We start from the raw sequence: 21095 nt of genomic DNA on the forward strand, positions 1-21095 counted from the left end.
ACCATCAAGACTCTTCCCAGAGCTGGCCGCCTGGCCAAACTGACAAAATCGGGTGAGAAAGGCTTTGGTCAGGGAGGTGATCAAGAACACGATGCTCACTCTGACAAAGCTCCTCTGTAGAGATGGCAGAACCTTCCAGAAGGACAACCATCTCTGCAGCACTCCACCAATCAGGCTTTTATGGTAGAGTGGCCAGACGGCAGCCACTCCTCAGTAAAAGGCACATGACAGCCCGCTTGGAGTTTTCCAAAAAGGCACCTAAAGGACTCAGACCATGAGAAACAAGATTCTCTGGTCTGATGAAACCAAGATTGAACTCGAAGGCCTGAATGCCAAGCGTCTAGAGAAAACCTGGCACCATCCCTAATGTGAAGCATGGTGGTGGCAGCATCATGCGGTGGGGATGTTTTTCAGCGGCAGGGACTGAGACTAGTCAGGATTGAGGGGAAGATGAACGGAGCAAATTACAGAGAGATCCTTGATGCAAACCAGCATCCAAGCGCTCAGGACCTCAGACTGGGGTGAATATCTCGTGGAAGTATGAAATAGTATGAATAAATTCCTTAAAACACGTTTCAATCATTTCAATCATTTTTTGAAAATGTTGGTAACCCCTTTTATAAAAGTGATAATTCCCTCAGAGCCGGTGTTCGTGCCAATATATCCTACAAACACCGGCTTCCCGAGCATTATCACTTAAATATATACTGAGTGTACAAAACATTAAAGACACCTGCTCTTTCCAGGTGACCAAGTGAATCCAGGTGAAAGCTATGATCCCTTATTGACGTCACTTGTTAAATCCACTTTATTTTTGTAGATTAAGATTTTTAAGCCTTGAGACATGGATTGTGTATGTGTTCCATTCAGAGAGTGAACGGGCAAGACAATAGCTTTAAGTGCCTTGAACAGGTTATGGTAGTAGGTGCCAGGTGTCAAGAACGGCAACACTGGTGGGTTTTTCACGCTCAACAGTTTCCTGTGCGTCTCAAGAATACCCCACCACCCAAAGGACATCCAACCAACTTGACACCACTGTGGAGTGTAATGCTATGAATTTCATTGACTCCACATAACCAGTCCCGGTAAAGGGTACACTTTCCCATGCATGTAACTTGTCTTGAGGAAGTCGATTGTGTATACACATACCCAAAAATGTGCATATTAGCTTTTATTTTTACTACCAGGAAGTGCTGAATTTTGCACACATTTCTTGAAAACAAAGAGTCCAGACATTGCAAAAAACAGTCAAGTTACTTTTTTGCAATTCTGGAAGATGACACCCGCCCTTCATAAGCACAAAAACTAACCATCAAAAAATAAGAATTCAGAAGAGGGGTTGGATATAAAAAAGGTAAGGCAGAGTGATGACAATCCACAGGTGAATAACTGTCATTTATGCCGATCTTTCATGGACAGTTGCCCAATTGACCTCATTCCCCTGTATGTGACTGTTTGTGACACTAGGGGGTACCCTTGCACACAATTTATTAACAGAGTTCTAACAAAACAGCCACTCGGCTCCATCTCAGATCGACCCTCACCGACATCCTCCTCTCTGTGTGGCCACATCACGTACTTTCTATAGCCCGTTCTATTACGTTGTTATGAGCCAGACAGCTTGGAGTGTGGCTCACTGAGAGTAACTTCAGACTAGCCCGAGACCAACGTTTCCTTCTAATAAAACCCCTCAGACATACAATAGGTATGAAAACGAGGTCCACTGTCAGATAACGAATTCTCCCTACTGTGCTCTCAGCAAAGGACATTGCTGTATTAACCTTTCGAGCCCTTTCCCAAACTTTCATGAAAGCTTGGCATTTTACAAGACGCCTGAGGGCTATATTTGTCTGAGACAAAATAGTTTGAGAGGCCTTCTATATTTAAAGGAATTACAAAACAAATCCAAACAAAGTCTTCGCTTTCAGAGTTGCCTTCTGAAAAGTGCTGAAACCTCAATCTCTAATGGGTACATACAGTAACATAGATCTGTCTTGGTTCTATGATAATGGTGTTTGGGTTTGTGTTTTCCTGTGAAACCATTGAGGGCCCCAGGCCATGGCCCACAGTGTATGTTGGAGAAAGACAACATTCCATCGTGTTTCCTGCCATTAATCCAGAGCAGGTTCCTGGGAACCTGCCTGTCACTCACATCGCAGAGATTTACTGGGTCTGAGGCTGGATCTGAAAAGCTTCCGCCTTGTTCTCATGTCTCACCTGCAGCCTTTGTCTGTAACGTTACACACTGGGATGACATTTCAATTACCTTTGTCTTCTTCTATTTGGCAGAATAAAACTCATTTTCCGGCATCTGTTGCCCATCAACCCTTCGTTGTGATTAGATCACATCTGCTAAGAGAATCTACAGAGATCTATTGCATCTAACAGCGTGTCGTTTATGAATCGCGTATACCAACTTCATGCTTTACACATCCTTCAAATTTGACATTTGACGTGCACATTTAACGTGGCAATCCAACCCCAAAATGCAGCGTAGATTTGATCTACTTTATGGTTATTGTCTACCAATCCAGCCATATTGTAATCCCCTTTTGCCTCGTTGTAGAGTTCACGTTTGTGAGTTGCGTTAGATGCGAGCTCCAACACGTCCCCAATAGTAAGGGATCTACCACACACAGATATTTCAGATATGCACTGGCAAGACCTGCTACTGTGCACTACAAAAGCCTTGATCGCCTCCAGCACTAAAGGCACTAGCAAGATTTGTACTCATAACATTTGACATTTATAAAAAAAGGGTATGTGGAGAGAAGAGAGTTGTGGCCCGAGAGAGGAGCTGCTCATCACTACTGTGTCATGCAGAATATTGTCTAGTCTACAAACTGGAGCAATCTTTGGTAGTCCCAATGACGAGCTGTTGAGCTTACAGCATACGATGGCCAGCTGCTGACTTTCACCCTGCAATACCACTCGTCTTCCATTTACTTTCTCTGTTACTCCAACTTAGAGACAATTCATATACAGAACACTTGTGCTCCAGTTATACAGTATGTTATGTGAGTGTGTCTCAGTTTGAAAACACCTCCCCCCCCAAAAAACCTCCAGGCTACAGTATGTCTCTATCATCCGGGAGAAAACAATGGGGGAAACAGAGCAGTTGTTGGGTGGAAATGAGTGTTTTGTCTGTGGGAGAATTGAATTAGCCAGATATTGTAGATGGGGAGATGTTCATTAGGATCGGGATAAACATGGCCCTACTTGAGAGGATTGAGCCCATTAAGTGTAATGACTGTGGCTGGCCGGAGCCGAGCCATACTCTCTGCCTGGCTGGCTGTCCCCACGCCAGCAGCATGATGACGACAGAGGTATAGCAGTTTTACACTAGGTGGACTCAAACAACCGCATTCAACAAGTATGATGTGAGATTGCTTTGCAGATATTGATTAAAGTCCATTGCATCAATACACTCTTCGGGGGAAAAAAGGTGCTATCTAGAACCTAAAAGGGTTATTTGGCTGTCCCCATAGGAGAACCCTTTGAAGAACCCTTATTGGTTCCAGGTAGAACCCTTTTGATTACAGGTAAAAACCCTTTTGGGTTTCAGGTAGAACCCTTTCCACAGAGGGTTCTACATGGAACCCAAAGGGGTTCTACCTGGAACCAAAGAGGATTCTTCTGTCGGGACAGCCGAAATACCCTTTCGGAAGCTTTTTTCTAAGACTGTACCAAGAAATCAGGGAAGTCAACTTCTCAGCATAGCCATATTCAATGACTCAAAATGTGTAAATCCTTTCATACAGCATAGTAACTCATAAACAGCCCTATCTGTACTACTAAAATAAAAACAATTGCCATTTAGCAGATGCTTTTATCCAAAGCAATTTACAGTAATGCATGTGTACATTTTTACATATGGGTGGTCCCAGGAATCAAACCCACTACCCCGGCTTTACAAGCACTATGTTCTACCAACTTAGCTACAAATGACCACAACTCCTTCTGCTGCTCAATCATCCATGAAAATAAACATTGCTGTACAGTTGGACTGACTATTCACTCACTAGACCACCATGCCAGCATTGACACCCATGTCAGGGATTTACAAAGACAGGCATGACATATCTAAAGTTTACTGTAGACTGTCGGCGATGGGAGGGTCGAGGAGGACAGTAGACAATCTGCTTCTCCCCGCTTTACAGAGCAGTACAGTAGACCACCCTGAAAAGCAGGAGGCCAGGTGGTATGGTGATAAGAGAAGAGGCCAAGTCAGATACGAACACCTTTCTGGAGAAGCACATTGCCTCAGCATGTTACAGGGAAATATACAGAGTGAGCATATGAAAATAAGAGATTATACTGTAGATATTGAAAATATAGCACCTTAAAAAGTGTGCTCACCAAGCGTCAGAGACAACAGTACTCGCTGGTACACAGGCTCACACACACACACTAACTCCCAGTCTGGAGAGGCGGTTGCAGCTACTCCCAAAACAGAGAGAGTGAAAGGGAGAGAGAGAAAGGAGGGCACTCTGCCGAGGGAGCCTGCCTGCTGTCACATGTGTCTGCGCTCACTTCCTCTGTACTCGGGCTTCACTGGAGACAGACACAACCCTACACTCTCTCACCCCATCTGGACCTGCAGGAGCCCCTATGGAATCTGGCCTCTCAATCTCTACACCTCTTTTCTGATTAAGATCATCTACAAGGATCTGATCCCAAATACAAAGCCTTCAGAGGGAAACTCAAGGGAGTAGCGATGGAAATAGTTGGAATGAAACAATGAAAGTGGTCTCACATGCTGTACGAAGTGAAAGAAAATCCTTCCTGGAGGAAAATGCTGTGTTTGAAAGGCACTCTACGGGGCTCATCTTATCTCAAGGTCAGTTCCTGGCTAAGGAACGAGGAGATCCTTGTGCTCTGTGGGATGAGAGTTCAACTGTGGGGCATTAGCTGATCCTTCATCATCTCCCCCTCGTCCTCCTCCCGCTCCCCCTTTCATCCCAGACACACCATGTGGATATTATCTTTAGTCCTTTGGATTCTCAATGTCACCAATCTCACTCATGGTTATGACTATGATGAGTACCCGGGTGAGGAGGACACAAAGGTGAGTAACTAAACAACACGCTGCTGCTTTTGGATGATGTGTCATATTGTACGGTTCGGATAAGAATTGGCCAGACGAGGCTCTTTCCCAATGAATCTTCATTATGCTCTGAACTCTGATTTCAGTACAGAAATAAATAAGCATGTGAAGGGAATAGACTACTGTTATTGACTAAATCAGTTTGTTGACTAAATTAGTTGTCACAATAGTTTTTTTAAAAAAAGAGACAGGCGGTTTCCTTGTTACTCGTCAGTGCTTTCACTACAGCGGGTGTGTCTTTAGTTGGGCAATAAAACATCCTCCTCGCCTTGTGGCTACATTGTGCATCATTAAAGGTGAATGAGTTAGTCATGTTGTACCTGTCTACTTCCACTATTGAGGCGGGTAGTAGGCCATACCTTTAGACAGACATCTGCCGTTGAAAAGGTTGAATGGAGAGAGAGGGACTGTCAATTTGGACAAAAGGAGACGAGTGAGGTTGAATAGCAAAAGTGACTAGGGATGGTTACAATTGAGTTGGCTACCTTGTTTAAATTGTGAGGTAAACTGACAATGGGTTGTGTGTGATGATAAACACTCACCCTGAGTGATCGATCGTGTGGGAGGTATACACCGTTTATCTATTGGTCAGCCATGATCTCATGTTGCCAAGGGGATGACCTCATGTTGTGTGATCTGAGCAGGTGCTTACCGTCAGCCACAAGGGGTGACATTTGCAAGTCCAGTGGAACCGAAATCACACAAGCGGCTTACATAAAAGGCCACGTTCAAAATGTGAATACTAAACAACATTAGAAGCAGCTACAGTGCCTTCAGAAAGTATGCATGCCCCTTGACTTATTACAAAATGTGAATAATAAACAACATTAGAAGCAGCTACAGTGCCTTCAGAAAGTATGCATGCCCCTTGACTTATTACAAAATGTGAATACTAAACAACATTAGAAGCAGCTACAGTGCCTTCAGAAAGTATGCATGCCCCTTGACTTATTACAAAATGTGAATACTAAACAACATTAGAAGCAGCTACAGTGCCTTCAGAAAGTATGCATGCCCCTTGACGTATTACAAAATGTGAATACTAAACAACATTAGAAGCAGCTACAGTGCCTTCAGAAAGTATGCATGCCCCTTGACTTATTACAAAATGTGAATACTAAACAACATTAGAAGCAGCTACAGTGCCTTCAGAAAGTATGCATGCCCTTGACTTATTACAAAATGTGAATACTAAACAACATTAGAAGCAGCTACAGTGCCTTCAGAAAGTATGCATGCCCCTTGACTTATTACAAAATGTGAATACTAAACAACATTAGAAGCAGCTACAGTGCCTTCAGAAAGTATGCATGCCCCTTGACTTATTACAAAATGTGAATACTAAACAACATTAGAAGCAGCTACAGTGCCTTCAGAAAGTATGCATGCCCCTTGACGTATTACAAAATGTGAATACGAAACAACATTAGAAGCAGCTACAGTGCCTTCAGAAAGTATGCATGCCCCTTGACTTATTACAAAATGTGAATACGAAACAACATTAGAAGCAGCTACAGTGCCTTCAGAAAGTATGCATGCCCCTTGACTTATTACAAAATGTGAATACTAAACAACATTAGAAGCAGCTACAGTGCCTTCAGAAAGTATGCATGCCCCTTGACTTATTACAAAATGTGAATACTAAACAACATTAGAAGCAGCTACAGTGCCTTCAGAAAGTATGCATGCCCCTTGACTTATTACAAAATGTGAATACTAAACAACATTAGAAGCAGCTACAGTGCCTTCAGAAAGTATGCATGCCCCTTGACTTATTACAAAATGTGAATACTAAACAACATTAGAAGCAGCTACAGTGCCTTCAGAAAGTATGCATGCCCCTTGACTTATTACAAAATATGAATACTAAACAACATTAGAAGCAGCTACAGTGCCTTCAGAAAGTATGCATGCCCCTTGACTTATTACAAAATGTGAATACTAAACAACATTAGAAGCAGCTACAGTGCCTTCAGAAAGTATGCATGCCCCTTGACTTATTACAAAATGTGAATACTAAACAACATTAGAAGCAGCTACAGTGCCTTCAGAAAGTATGCATGCCCCTTGACTTATTACAAAATGTGAATACTAAACAACATTAGAAGCAGCTACAGTGCCTTCAGAAAGTATGCATGCCCCTTGACTTATTACAAAATGTGAATACTAAACAACATTAGAAGCAGCTACAGTGCCTTCAGAAAGTATGCATGCCCCTTGACTTATTACAAAATGTGAATACTAAACAACATTAGAAGCAGCTACAGTGCCTTCAGAAAGTATGCATGCCCCTTGACTTATTACAAAATGTGAATACTAAACAACATTAGAAGCAGCTACAGTGCCTTCAGAAAGTATGCATGCCCCTTGACTTATTACAAAATGTGAATACTAAACAACATTAGAAGCAGCTACAGTGCCTTCAGAAAGTATGCATGCCCCTTGACTTATTACAAAATGTGAATACTAAACAACATTAGAAGCAGCTACAGTGCCTTCAGAAAGTATGCATGCCCCTTGACTTATTACAAAATGTGAATACTAAACAACATTAGAAGCAGCTACAGTGCCTTCAGAAAGTATGCATGCCCCTTGACTTATTACAAAATGTGAATACTAAACAACATTAGAAGCAGCTACAGTGCCTTCAGAAAGTATGCATGCCCCTTGACTTATTACAAAATGTGAATACTAAACAACATTAGAAGCAGCTACAGTGCCTTCAGAAAGTATGCATGCCCCTTGACTTATTACAAAATGTGAATACTAAACAACATTAGAAGCAGCTACAGTGCCTTCAGAAAGTATGCATGCCCCTTGACTTATTACAAAATGTGAATACTAAACAACATTAGAAGCAGCTACAGTGCCTTCAGAAAGTATGCATGCCCCTTGACTTATTACAAAATGTGAATACTAAACAACATTAGAAGCAGCTACAGTGCCTTCAGAAAGTATGCATGCCCCTTGACTTATTACAAAATGTGAATACTAAACAACATTAGAAGCAGCTACAGTGCCTTCAGAAAGTATGCATGCCCCTTGACTTATTACAAAATGTGAATACTAAACAACATTAGAAGCAGCTACAGTGCCTTCAGAAAGTATGCATGCCCCTTGACTTATTACAAAATGTGAATACTAAACAACATTAGAAGCAGCTACAGTGCCTTCAGAAAGTATGCATGCCCCTTGACTTATTACAAAATGTGAATACTAAACAACATTAGAAGCAGCTACAGTGCCTTCAGAAAGTATGCATGCCCCTTGACTTATTACAAAATGTGAATACTAAACAACATTAGAAGCAGCTACAGTGCCTTCAGAAAGTATGCATGCCCCTTGACTTATTACAAAATGTGAATACTAAACAACATTAGAAGCAGCTACAGTGCCTTCAGAAAGTATGCATGCCCCTTGACTTATTACAAAATGTGAATACTAAACAACATTAGAAGCAGCTACAGTGCCTTCAGAAAGTATGCATGCCCCTTGACTTATTACAAAATGTGAATACTAAACAACATTAGAAGCAGCTACAGTGCCTTCAGAAAGTATGCATGCCCCTTGACTTATTACAAAATGTGAATACTAAACAACATTAGAAGCAGCTACAGTGCCTTCAGAAAGTATGCATGCCCCTTGACTTATTACAAAATGTGAATACTAAACAACATTAGAAGCAGCTACAGTGCCTTCAGAAAGTATGCATGCCCCTTGACTTATTACAAAATGTGAATACTAAACAACATTAGAAGCAGCTACAGTGCCTTCAGAAAGTATGCATGCCCCTTGACTTATTACAAAATGTGAATACTAAACAACATTAGAAGCAGCTACAGTGCCTTCAGAAAGTATGCATGCCCCTTGACTTATTACAAAATGTGAATACTAAACAACATTAGAAGCAGCTACAGTGCCTTCAGAAAGTATGCATGCCCCTTGACTTATTACAAAATGTGAATACTAAACAACATTAGAAGCAGCTACAGTGCCTTCAGAAAGTATGCATGCCCCTTGACTTATTACAAAATGTGAATACTAAACAACATTAGAAGCAGCTACAGTGCCTTCAGAAAGTATGCATGCCCCTTGACTTATTACAAAATGTGAATACTAAACAACATTAGAAGCAGCTACAGTGCCTTCAGAAAGTATGCATGCCCCATGACTTATTACAAAAAAAATGGTGCTACAGCCTGAATTCAAAAAGTATTAAAAAATAATAATTCTCACCCATCTACACACAGTACCCCATAATGACTAAGTGACAATGTATTTGTTTGATTTTTTTGCAAATGTATTGAAAATTAAATACAGAACCATCTAATTTACATAAGCATTCACACCCCTGAGTCAATACCTTGTAGAAAGCACATTTGGCAGCATTTGCGTAGCTTTAAGAGCTTTCACACCTGGATTGTACATTTGCCCATTATTCTTTTAAAAAATTCTTCAAGCTCTGTCAAATTGGTTGTTCATCATTGCTAGACAACCATTTTCAGGTCTTACCATAGATTTTCAAGTAGATTTAAGTCAAAACTGTAACTCGGCCAACATTCCCTGACTTCTTGGTAAGGAACTCCAGTGTAGATTTGGCCTTGTGTTTTAGGTTATTGTTCTGCTGAAAGGTGAATTCATCTCCCAGTGTCTGGTGGAAAGCAGACTAAACCAGGTTTCCTCTAGGATTTTGCCTGTGCTTATCTCCATTCCATTTAAAGCTCTCCCGTCCTTAATGATTACACACATACCCATAACATGATGCAGCCACCACTCTGCTTGAAAATGGAGAGTGGTACTCAGTAATGTGTTATATTGGATTTGCCCCAAACATAACACTTTGTATTCAGGACAAAAAAAGTGAATTGCTTTGCAACATTACTTTAGTACCTTGTTGCAAACAGGATGCATGTTTGTTTTTAAATATTTTATTCTGTACAGGCTTCCTTCTTTTCACTCAGTCATCAAGGTTAGTAGTGTGGAGTAATGACAATGTTGTTGATTCATCCTCAGTTTTCTCCCATCACAGCCATAAAACTCTGTAACTGTTTTAAAGTCACCATTGGCCTCATGGTGAAATTCCTGAGCGGTTTCCTTCCTCTCCGCCAACTGAGTTAGGAAGGACACCTGTATCTTTGTAGTGACTGGGTGTATTGATACACCATACAAAGTGTACTTATTAACTTCACCATGCTCAAAGGGATATTCAATGTCTGCTTTTTAAAATTTGTACCCATCTACCAATAGATGCCCTTCTGTGCAAGCCACTGGAGAACCTCCCTGGTCTTTGTGGTTAAATCTGTGTTTTTTCAATTCACTGCTTGACTGAGGAACTTGTATGTGAGGTAGTCATACAAAAATCATGTTAAACACCGTTATTGCACACAGAGACCATGCAACTTATTATGTGACTTAAGCACATGTTTACTCCTGGACTTATTTAGGCTTGCCGTGACAAAGAGATTGAATACTTATTGACTCAAGACTATTCAGCATTTCATTTGGTTTTAATTCACTTGTAAAAAAATAAAAAAATAAATGTTTTAGATTTTAAAAAACTTATTCCACTTTGACAGTATGGGGTATTGTGTGTAGGCCAGTGACAATTCAGGCTGTGACAACAACCACATGTGGAAAAAGTCATGGGGTGTGAATACTTTCTGAAGGACCTATAACGTATATTTGAAAATATCTGATAGTGAACTCAAGGCTTTCATCTGAAAATGGAGACCTTTGATTGTAACAGACATAATAACCTTGTTCCTTATCTCTAGGAAAGAACTTGGCTGATCTCAATGGAAAAAAATATGATCTTGCGTTGCTTTGTTTTCCCTGGGCTCAGACAGACACAGTGCTCCATACTGGCTCAGTTTCCATTCCATCCCTGACAGAAGTGACAGTCTAGCATTACCAACCTGGGGGGAAAAAATAAGAGCATTTGTTTCCATAAGAGATAATGACAAGGTACAGTGCCTTGCGAAAGTATTCAGCCCCCTTGAACTTTGCGACCTTTTGCCACATTTCAGGCTTCAAACATAAAGATATAAAACTGTATTTTTTTGTGAAGAATCATCAACAAGTGGGACACAATCATGAAGTGGAACGACATTTATTGGATATTTCAAACGTTTTTAACAAATCAAAAACAGAAAAATTGGACGTGCAAAATTATTCAGCCCCTTTACTTTCAGTGCAGCAAACTCTCTCCAGAAGTTCAGTGAGGATCTCTGAATGATCCAATGTTGACCTAAATGACTAATGATGATAAATACAATCCACCTGTGTGTAATCAAGTCTCCGTATAAATGCACCTGCACTGTGATAGTCTCAGAGGTCCGTTAAAAGCGCAGAGAGCATCATGAAGAACAAGGAACACACCAGGCAGGTCCGAGATACTGTTGTGAAGAAGTTTAAAGCCGGATTTGGATACAAAAAGATTTCCCAAGCTTTAAACATCCCAAGGAGCACTGTGCAAGCGATAATATTGAAATGGAAGGAGTATCAGACCACTGCAAATCTACCAAGACCTGGCCGTCCCTCTAAACTTTCAGCTCATACAAGGAGAAGACTGATCAGAGATGCAGCCAAGAGGCCCATGATCACTCTGGATGAACTGCAGAGATCTACAGATGAGGTGGGAGACTCTGTCCATAGGACAACAATCAGTCGTATATTGCACAAATCTGGCCTTTATGGAAGAGTGGCAAGAAGAAAGCCATTTCTTAAATATATCCATAAAAAGTGTCGTTTAAAGTTTGCCACAAGCCACATGGGAGACACACCAAACATGTGGAAGAAGGTGCTCTGGTCAGATGAAACCAAAATGGAACTTTTTGGCAACAATGCAAAACGTTATGTTTGGCGTAAAAGCAACACAGCTCATTACCCTGAACACACCATCCCCACTGTCAAACATGGTGGTGGCAGCATCATGGTTTGGGCCTGCTTTTCTTCAGCAGGGACAGGGAAGATGGTTCAAATTGATGGGAAGATGGATGGAGCCAAATACAGGACCATTCTGGAAGAAAACCTGATGGAGTCTGCAAAAGACCTGAGACTGGGACGGAGATTTGTCTTCCAACAAGACAATGATCCAAAACATAAAGCAAAATCTACAATGGAATGGTTCGAAAATAAACATATCCAGGTGTTAGAATGGCCAAGTCAAAGTCCAGACCTGAATCCAATCGAGAATCTGTGGAAAGAAACTGAAAACTGCTGTTCACAAATGCTCTCCATCCAACCTCACTGAGCTCGAGCTGTTTTGCAAGGAGGAATGGGAAAAAATTTCAGTCTCTCGATGTGCAAAACTGATAGAGACATACCCCAAGCGACTTACAGCTGTAATCGCAGCAAAAGGTGGCGCTACAAAGTATTAACTTAAGGGGGCTGAATAATTTTGCACGCCCAATTTTTCAGTTTTTGATTTGTTAAAAAAGTTTGAAATATCCAATAAATGTCGTTCCACTTCATGATTGTGTCCCACTTGTTGATGATTCTTCACAAAAAAATACAGTTTTATATCTTTATGTTTGAAGCCTGAAATGTGGCAAAAGGTCGCAAAGTTCAAGGGGGCCGAATACTTTCGCAAGGCACTGTAGCACCCAGGCTGCTTGGTGGGTGTTGATCTCTGAGGCAGACAGTGATAATGTTACAGTGACGCCCTTAGGGTTCTTATCGTAGTAGTGACAGATTACAACTTAGTTACAGACAGTTCTGACTTATCAAATGGTCTTTATTACAAACATGTTTTTTTCTATATGTTGAGATACCCATCCGTGTCATTTTATATATTATTTTCTACATAATATATAGCAGTGGATGATCAACATAAACTGAATTTTGGTAGATCAAAGATATGAATTTGATGTTCTCGTTGCTCATTTTTCCGATTCCTCATCAGGCCCCACTGGTTGGCGAAGGTATTAGTGGTTTGGACACCGTCTCCAATGTGGACGAGCTGGTGGAGCTGTTGTACCCAGAGTACAGTCTGGTGCAGCACTGCCTACGTAGGAAAGCCTTGCGCACCTCCCCTCCTCTCCATGCTGAAGACGATATCTGGGCCTGGGGCAAGCCCAGGGAGCTGGCACTGGTCAAGTCTGACAGCACCATTGAAGGTAAGGCTCTTTGGTCGAATGGCCCTAACAACAGCAAACACCAATTGAGAGAGAACGTTGTCTGCCTATCTCACACGGGGGAACTGCTAGCGTGATAGCCCATTTCTCTTCCCCCCCCAAACCCACAGATGGGAGCAGTACAGCTGTGTGTCGTTGTTAAAAAGGAGAGAGAAAAGCCTGTTCTTGTTTTCCTAACAGTTAAAGAGGCCCCTCACTCTTCCCTCCTCACTCATCAGAGACTGAGGGTTCTCTCTCTGCGCTCTAGTATAAACTAGCTGTGTCTGCTTCCTGATCACAGGAGCTCATCACAGAAGATATAGGCCCTACTGGAGAGCTGATTAAGGCTGAGTGGACCCTTATAACCTAAAGGACAATGAAAGGAGGTGGCCTGGCCTCAGTTCACCCATTTACACAACAGACCTCCAGATGCCATTGAGAGAAAGTTGTACAAAGGGCACATTACAAAACAGTTGATCATTGCCTTTCATTGACCAGCCCCAACCTCTATGAAATGATGCCAGAAACAATTCAAAGAAAGGACATCAGATCCACAGACTAAAATTAAGCAAACAGTCAGCTCCAGTGACTAAAAGTCTTATGAGGGAAACAGTCACGCTGGCCAATCAAACAGTCACGCTGGCCAATCAAACAGTCACGCTGGCCAATCAAACAGTCACGCTGGCCAATCAAACAGTCACGCCGGCCAATCAAACAGTCACGCCGGCCCAATCAAACAGTCACGCTGGCCAATCAAACAGTCACGCTGGACAATCAAACAGTCACGCTGGCCAATCAAACAGTCACGCTGGCCAATCAAACAGTCACGCTGGACAATCGACCAGTGGCAGAAAGTAGGACTTCAGATTGAATTAGAAGACATTAAACAATGATACTTTACAAGAGACATCCCAAGATGAAAGAGCTGGGCAAACAGTCAAAGCCACCCATTGTGTCCTTCCATCAGACAATAATAATAGAAGTTTATTGGCCAGACGCCAAGTTGTCTAAAAAGTTAATATCATTAGGGGTTAGCTTTTCTCATTCTCCTCTCTTTGAGTATTTGCAGTCTGTTGTCCTCATATTCTGTTACCGAGACAAATTGCACATTGTTACGGTGATCATCCGACAACAGAAATTGCACTAAAAAGGAAATTATTTGTTGAATTCAATCTTTTAAAACATGGACATTACTCTTACAGAATGTGGCTTAGTGGGTGGCAGTGTGGTTCTGTGGTTAAGTTATTGGGATGGGCTTTCCAAAAGGAAATTGCCCTTTACAAATCCAACCAAATTTGTAGGTGTCGATGAGGTTGCAACCAATTAGCGCAGCAATATAGCCTAATCATGCAGCTACATTATTACCTGGGTGGCTGAAGATGGTCAATAACAGAATGTTCCTGACGATTCTATTCGACATGAGTCATGATTAGTTATTATTCTTTAGGCCTTGGTGGTCCTGTGTGGCTCAGTCGGTAGAGCATGGTGCTTGCAACGCCACAGGTTCGTTTCCCGCTGGGACCACCCATACGTAAAACGTACGCACGCTCAGGTCGCTTTGGATAAAAGCGTCTGCTAAACGGCATATTGTATTATATCATCCCTGATAACCCGTCTCTGCTAACGCCACTCCATACATCCCCAGTCATTCTGGAGGAGATCCAGCGTACCATGTGTACTCCTCGGGAGGTGTGTCTGGAGGTGTCTAAGGAGTACCCGGAGAGCACCAGTCACTTCTACGTGCCTCGCTGTGTGTCTGTGCACCGCTGTGGGGGCTGCTGTCCCCAGGAGGGTCTGTACTGCACCAACACCAGCCACATCTACATCAACAAGACGGTGAGCAGCGGAGGACAAACTAGATATCATTTGACATTTTAAAATGACGCTACTGTACAGCGTAACACTTTACATCAAGTCGCTCTTATACCCGCGTTGTACCAATGGAACAGCTTTAGTAACAACATTGTATTCAATAGATGCCGAATCCGAATGTTAGTCATTGACACCATGTTGTTTTCCCCTGTGGCCTCAGCTGGTGGAGTTGTCTCACCGTGACCGCTCTATGGTGATGGTGGCGTTCGTCAACCACACGTCCTGTGAGTGTCTGTCCAAGAGGCCGCTGCACTCCGTCATCAGGAGGGCCGCTGCAGCTCACCTCACCGTGTGAGTGAGTAGTGAGGACTAGTCCACTTTAAGACGTAACCTCTGACGCTGTCGATCGAGACACAATGTGCACACACACACACACACACACTTCATTATTATTAAAGGCCCAGTGCAGTCAAAAAAATTGGGTTTTCCCTGTGTTTTATATAGACGGGTTGGCTGACAACGTCACAAAAATTATGTGTGCGCATCGATGGGGCCGGAAGCCTTGCCAACAACTGTAACCACTCCCAGAAAAAAAAATGTAAATTTGAAAACAATCACAGTAAGGTACTTAATTGTTACACAGAAAATATTTGATATTGAGATAAAAATGGCTGCATTGGACCTTTAAGGAATACAGTATTTGGTTCATGTTAAACAATATCGTCCAGTTTTAATGCAATGTAATAATATAGCTGACTGACTAAGCCAAGGATACTAAACCATTCCATCTAATCCTATTTTATGTGGACCAGCATCTGACGATGCAAGTGAATGAGCTAGACCATCAGCTATTCCGTCACAAGTGCTTTGCGTGTGCATTTGCTTTTGAACTGAGGCCATGGAGAAGAGGCCATGTTTCCCCCTGCTCTCTCCTCGTCTTTCTGTGTCCAGCCTAACTGCTCCAGACGGCTGTGTGTAGGCTGTCTGCCAGGCCAAGGCCAGCAGGGAGGAGGGCCAGGGGATTCAGTTCCCTCTCACAGACCGCCCATGGTGTCCAGCCCATTCACAGGAATGCTTTGTGAGAGTAGCAGTCCCCCTAAGCCAAGACCTCTGATCTGATCCTGGCCTGTGTGTCCCTCCTTCCCTCTCCAGGTGTTCCCCGCCAGATGTTCCCTGCAGTACAGGACTGGTCTGGGACCCCACCAGCTGCCTGTGTGTTCCCATGGACACAAGCTCCTTCTCAGAGAGAGAGCTGGGTAAGTTAAACTAGCCCGTACCCATACAAACCCAGTACAGTCGTTTCCGTTTGCCAACACAGAGAGATACTGTAGCCCATTGGTAAATGAGAATGATATAATGCCTCGCCGCATTGAAGTGAAATGTACTAAACCACATGTCTGTCTAGAGGTCAAGAAGTGACACTAACTAGCCTCTCTCCTCTCCACCATCTGTTGCAGAGCCCCTGGAGTCAGCCTTGCTGGAGCTGTGTGGCCCCAACAAAGTCCTGGATGAGGACAGCTGTGAGTGTGTGTGTCAGAACGGTCTGACGGAGGCCAGCTGTGGGCCAGGCTGGCGTCTAGACCAAGAGTCCTGTGAGTGTCTCTGTGAGGACCAGCCCGGCCCAGGGACCTGCCCACCCAACCAACGCTGGGACCCAGCTCTGTGTGGCTGTGTGTGCCGGGCAGAGTGCCCCCGTAGTCAGCCTCTCAACCCAGAGACGTGCCTGTGCCAGTGCAGGGAGAGTCCTCACACCTGCCTTCTGCAAGGCAAGAGGTTCAACGCACATAATTGCAGGTAAAACAATTGACTCAAAAACACAGACAGCACAACAGAAGAGGGTGAAAGTTCAAACACTTCACATTTCATTAGGCCTCATGACTCCGGTGGACATCCCCATTGCCATTTCTAGAAAACTATTCCCAGAACTATGATGCGGGTCAAAGTAATAATATGCGGTTGACCTAAGTGTGACAACTTGGGAACACATAGTACAAAAGCTATACCTGCTATAGCTACAGGTTATTTTAATTTGGCAATATGTATTTCAGGGGAATCTGTTCAAACGTAATGATAGTTATACAAATACCATTTCACACTTCCGGATAATGACAAGACATTAATGTGCAGAACTACTCCAGCGTGAGAATTCATATCCTGTTTTACGTCCCTTTACAATGAATCTGGATAAGCGAGGCAAGGCACCTGCCACATTTCTTTGGAATGTAGAAACCAGACTTTCCAGAAAGCTCAGAATTTCCCTCTTGCGAGAGATTAAAAATATTGTTTTATGTTCTATCCAAACAGCGGAGAGTTAGAGCATGTTTTATCAATGAGACAATGGGGATTGGTCCGAGATCACACACACAACTCGCTTACACACGCAGGGTCATGCAAGTGGGTCACAGTTGAGTTGAAGCTACAGTACATTGCGTAAAACCAACTGTTCTATCGGTTTCTCTTCCCCTCCACCAAGCTGTTACCGGCTGCCCTGCAGAAAGCCACACAAGAACTGTCCAACTGGCTTCTACTACAGCCACTACGTCTGCCAGTGCATACCCAACCACATGAGGTCAGAGGAGTGGAACTGACAAAGCTGGCACTGGTGCCCAACTGCAATGTACTGTAACTGTATGGTGAAATAGAGCAGAAATGACCTGACCACAACTATTGTCCACATGGGCCGGAATAGAGAAGAAGGTGTGGCAGAGAGGACACTGACCAAATGGTATTCTATACTCAACAATAATATAAACACAACATGTAAACTGTTGGTCCCATGTTTCATGAGCTGAAATAAAAGATCCCAGAAATTTTATATTTGCACAAAAAGCTTATTTCTCCCCCCCCAAAAAACACACATTTGTTTACATCCCTCTTAGTGAGCATTTCTCCTTTGCCAGGATAATCCACCCACCTGACAGGTGTCACATATTAAGAAGCAGATTAAACAGCACGATCATTACACAGGTGCACCTTGTCCTGGGGACAATAAAAAGTCACTCTACAATGTGCAGTTTTGTCACACAACACAGTGCCACAGATGTCTCAAGTTTTGAAGAAGCGTGCAATTGGCATGCTGAATGCAGGAATGTCCACCAGAGTTGTTGCCAGATAATTTAATGTTAATTTCTCTACCATAAGCCATTTCCAATGTGGTTTTAGAGAATTTTACAGTATGTCCAAACGGCCTTACAACCCCAGACCACGTGTAACCACGCCAGCCCAGGACATCCACATTCGGCTTCTTCACCTGCGGGATTGTCTGAGATCAACCCCTTGGACAGCTGATGACACTCAGGATTATTTCTGTCTTTAATAAAGCACTTTTGTGGGGGAAAACTCATTCTGATTGGCAGGGCATGGCTCCCAAGTGGGTGGGCCTATAACCACCCAGGCCCACCCATGGCTGCGCCCCCTAGATTAGGACCCAATTAATTTATTTCAATTGACTAATTTCCTTATATGAACGGTAACTCAGTAAAATCACTGAAATTGATGCATGTTGCTTTAATATTTTTGTTCAGTATATTTCTATGTCTGTGAGGAGGAGCCATTTAACTGATACAGCTGTGAGGAGTCCCCAATTTTTTTCACTCAGGGCCCCCTAATACAAAAATGTAAGCTGACATGCCCCCTCCCTCTCTGCCGACCGCCCCACAGTTTGGAAGCCACTGATTTAACTAATTCGGCACATGAGAATGTACTGAAATGGTTCCCAAAAGAGTAAGAAACTTGTAACAGATGACTTGTGTTTTTATGTCACTAAAAAAACATGTAATGAACAAACCCAGCCCTTTGTAACAATCAGTGTGTTATAAATTATAACGTTTTGATCTGTGAAAAGTGACAAAGCAACTCGCTGTAACTTTTGTAATAAATACCAACAATAGCTATGTTTGCAATGTACAGCAAGTACGTAGGCTATATGTATCTCAAAACCCTTTCACATTCCCTCTACAACACAACATGGAGACTAGACTGTGGGAATATTTTCATAAATTCTCCTGATAGGCCATGATCAACATGTTCTCCATCTTCAGGCCAGGGAACATAAAATGGAGCACATTCCCCATTCCACAATTATCAACATTATGTAGTTGTCTACATACTGCAGTCATGGACATCATTGACATTGCCTCAGATACAGTGGCTTGCGAAATTATTCACCCCCAATGGCATTTTTCCTATTTTGTTGCCTTACTACCTGGAATTAAAATGTTAAAATGTTTTTTTTTGGGGGGGGGGGGTTGTATCATCTGATTTATACAACATGCCTACCACTCTGAAGATGCTAAATATTTTTTATTGTGACACAAACAAGAAATTAGACACAAAAAACGGAAAACTTGAGCGTGCATAACTATTCACTGCACAATTACAGCTTCAAGTCTCTTAGGGTTTGTCTCTATAAGCTTGTCACATCTAGCCACTGGGATTTTTGCCCATTCTTCAAGGCAAAACTGCTCCAGGTCCTTCAAGTTGGATGGGTTCCGCTGGTGTCCAGCAATCTTTAAGTCATCCGACAGATTCTCAATTGGAATGAGGTCTGGGCTTTGACTCGGCCCTTCCAAGACATTTAAATGTTTTCCCTTAAATCACTTGAGTGTTGCTTTTGCAATATGCTTAAGGCCATTGTCCTGCTGGAAGGTGAACCTCTGTCCCAGTCTTAAATCTCATGAAGACTGAAACAGGTTTCGCTCAAGAAGTTCCCTGTATTTAGTGGGATCCATCATTCCTTCAATTCTGACCAGTTTCCTAGTCCCTGCCGATGAAAAACATCCTCAGCATAATGCTACCACCACCATGCTTCGCTCTGGGGATGGTTTTCTCGGGGTGATGAAAGGTGTCGGGTTTGCGCCAGACATAGCGTTTTCCTAGATGGCCAAAGAGCTTTGCAGCTCCTTCAGGGTAATCTTTGGTCTCTTTGTTGCCTCTCTGATTAATGCCCTCCTTGCCTGGTCTGTGAGTTTTGGTGGGCGGCCCTCTCTTGGCAGGTTTATTGTTATGCCATATTCTTTCCATTTTTAATTATGGATTTAAACAGTTCTCCGTGGGATGTTCAAAGTTTCTGATATTTTTTTATAGCCCAACCCTGATCTGTACTTCTCCACAACTTTGTCCCTGACCTGTTTGGAGAGCTCCTTGGTCTTCATGGTGCCGCTTGCTTGGTGGTGCCCCTTTGCTTAGTGGTGTTGCAGACTCGGGGGCCTTTCAGAACAGGTGTATATATACTGAGATCATGTGACACTTAAATAAAGTCCACCTGTGTGCAATCTAACTAATTATGTGACTTCTGAAGATAATTGGTTGCACCAGATCTTATTTTTTATTACTTTTTTTTATTATTTTTTAAATATTTTTTAAATATTTTTTATTACTTAACTAGAACAGTTAAGAACAAATTCTTATTTTCAATGACGGCCTAAGAACAGTGGGTTAACTGCTTGTTCAGGGGCAGAACGACAGATTTGTACCTTGTCAGCTCGGGGGTTTTGAACTTGCAACCTTCCGGTTACTAGTCCAAAGCTCCAACCACTAGGCTACCCTGCCGCACCCGGGGGCTTCATAGCAAAGGGGGTGTATACATATGCACGCACTACTTTTCTGTTTTTTATATTTTAGAATTTTTTAAAACAAGTTACTTTTTCATTTCACTTCACCAATTTGGACTACTACAAAAATCCATTTAAATTACAGGTTGTAATGCAATGAAATATGAAAAATGCCAAAGGGGATGAATACTTTGCAGGACAGTGTACAGTATTTGCTGCATTTAAAATGAGTTAAAAATTACATTTATATTTATTATAAGTGACCCTGCACCTCTCTGAGATGACAAAGTCATGATGTAATTGGGAAGGAAGAAAATACCTAAAATGTAAGACCCATGCATATACTGTATTGTACAAAATGTGTGACTTAACTTGTGTGACATACTGTAGTCAGTGGTGACTGTGAATGAAAAGTGTGTCTACACTACATGGCCAAAAGTAAGTGGAACAATTCATTCCAAAATCATGGACATTAATATGGAGTTGGTCCCCCCTTTGGTGCTACAACAG

The 21095-nt window shown here is 42.4% G+C and overlaps 1 protein-coding gene across 1 annotated transcript; it reads left to right on the forward strand.

Moving 5' to 3' along the window:
* The first annotated feature begins 4483 nt into the window (after nucleotides 1–4483).
* LOC109873182 (vascular endothelial growth factor C) lies at nucleotides 4484–17846 on the forward strand. The gene is made up of 7 exons (XM_020464768.2): nucleotides 4484–5068; nucleotides 13011–13224; nucleotides 14867–15057; nucleotides 15254–15384; nucleotides 16186–16289; nucleotides 16491–16827; nucleotides 17507–17846. Exons 1-7 carry the CDS (start codon nucleotides 4973–4975, stop codon nucleotides 17619–17621), a joined length of 1188 nt encoding a protein of 395 aa, XP_020320357.1. The 5' UTR covers nucleotides 4484–4972; the 3' UTR covers nucleotides 17622–17846.
* The last annotated feature ends 3249 nt before the right edge of the window (nucleotides 17847–21095 follow it).

The sequence above is a fragment of the Oncorhynchus kisutch genome, linkage group LG28 (genome assembly GCF_002021735.2).
Source record: "Oncorhynchus kisutch isolate 150728-3 linkage group LG28, Okis_V2, whole genome shotgun sequence".
Classification (NCBI taxonomy): Eukaryota; Metazoa; Chordata; class Actinopteri; order Salmoniformes; family Salmonidae; genus Oncorhynchus; species Oncorhynchus kisutch.

Excerpts from the sequence above, each read along its gene's own strand:
- LOC109873182 (XM_020464768.2), top strand. The coding sequence starts at position 4,973 with ATGTGGATATTATCTTTAGTCCTTTGGATTCTCAATGTCACCAATCTC. Across the intron at positions 5,069-13,010 it reads CGGGTGAGGAGGACACAAAG|GCCCCACTGGTTGGCGAAGG; the intron begins GTGAGTAACTAA and ends ATTCCTCATCAG. Across the intron at positions 15,058-15,253 it reads ACATCTACATCAACAAGACG|CTGGTGGAGTTGTCTCACCG; the intron begins GTGAGCAGCGGA and ends CTGTGGCCTCAG.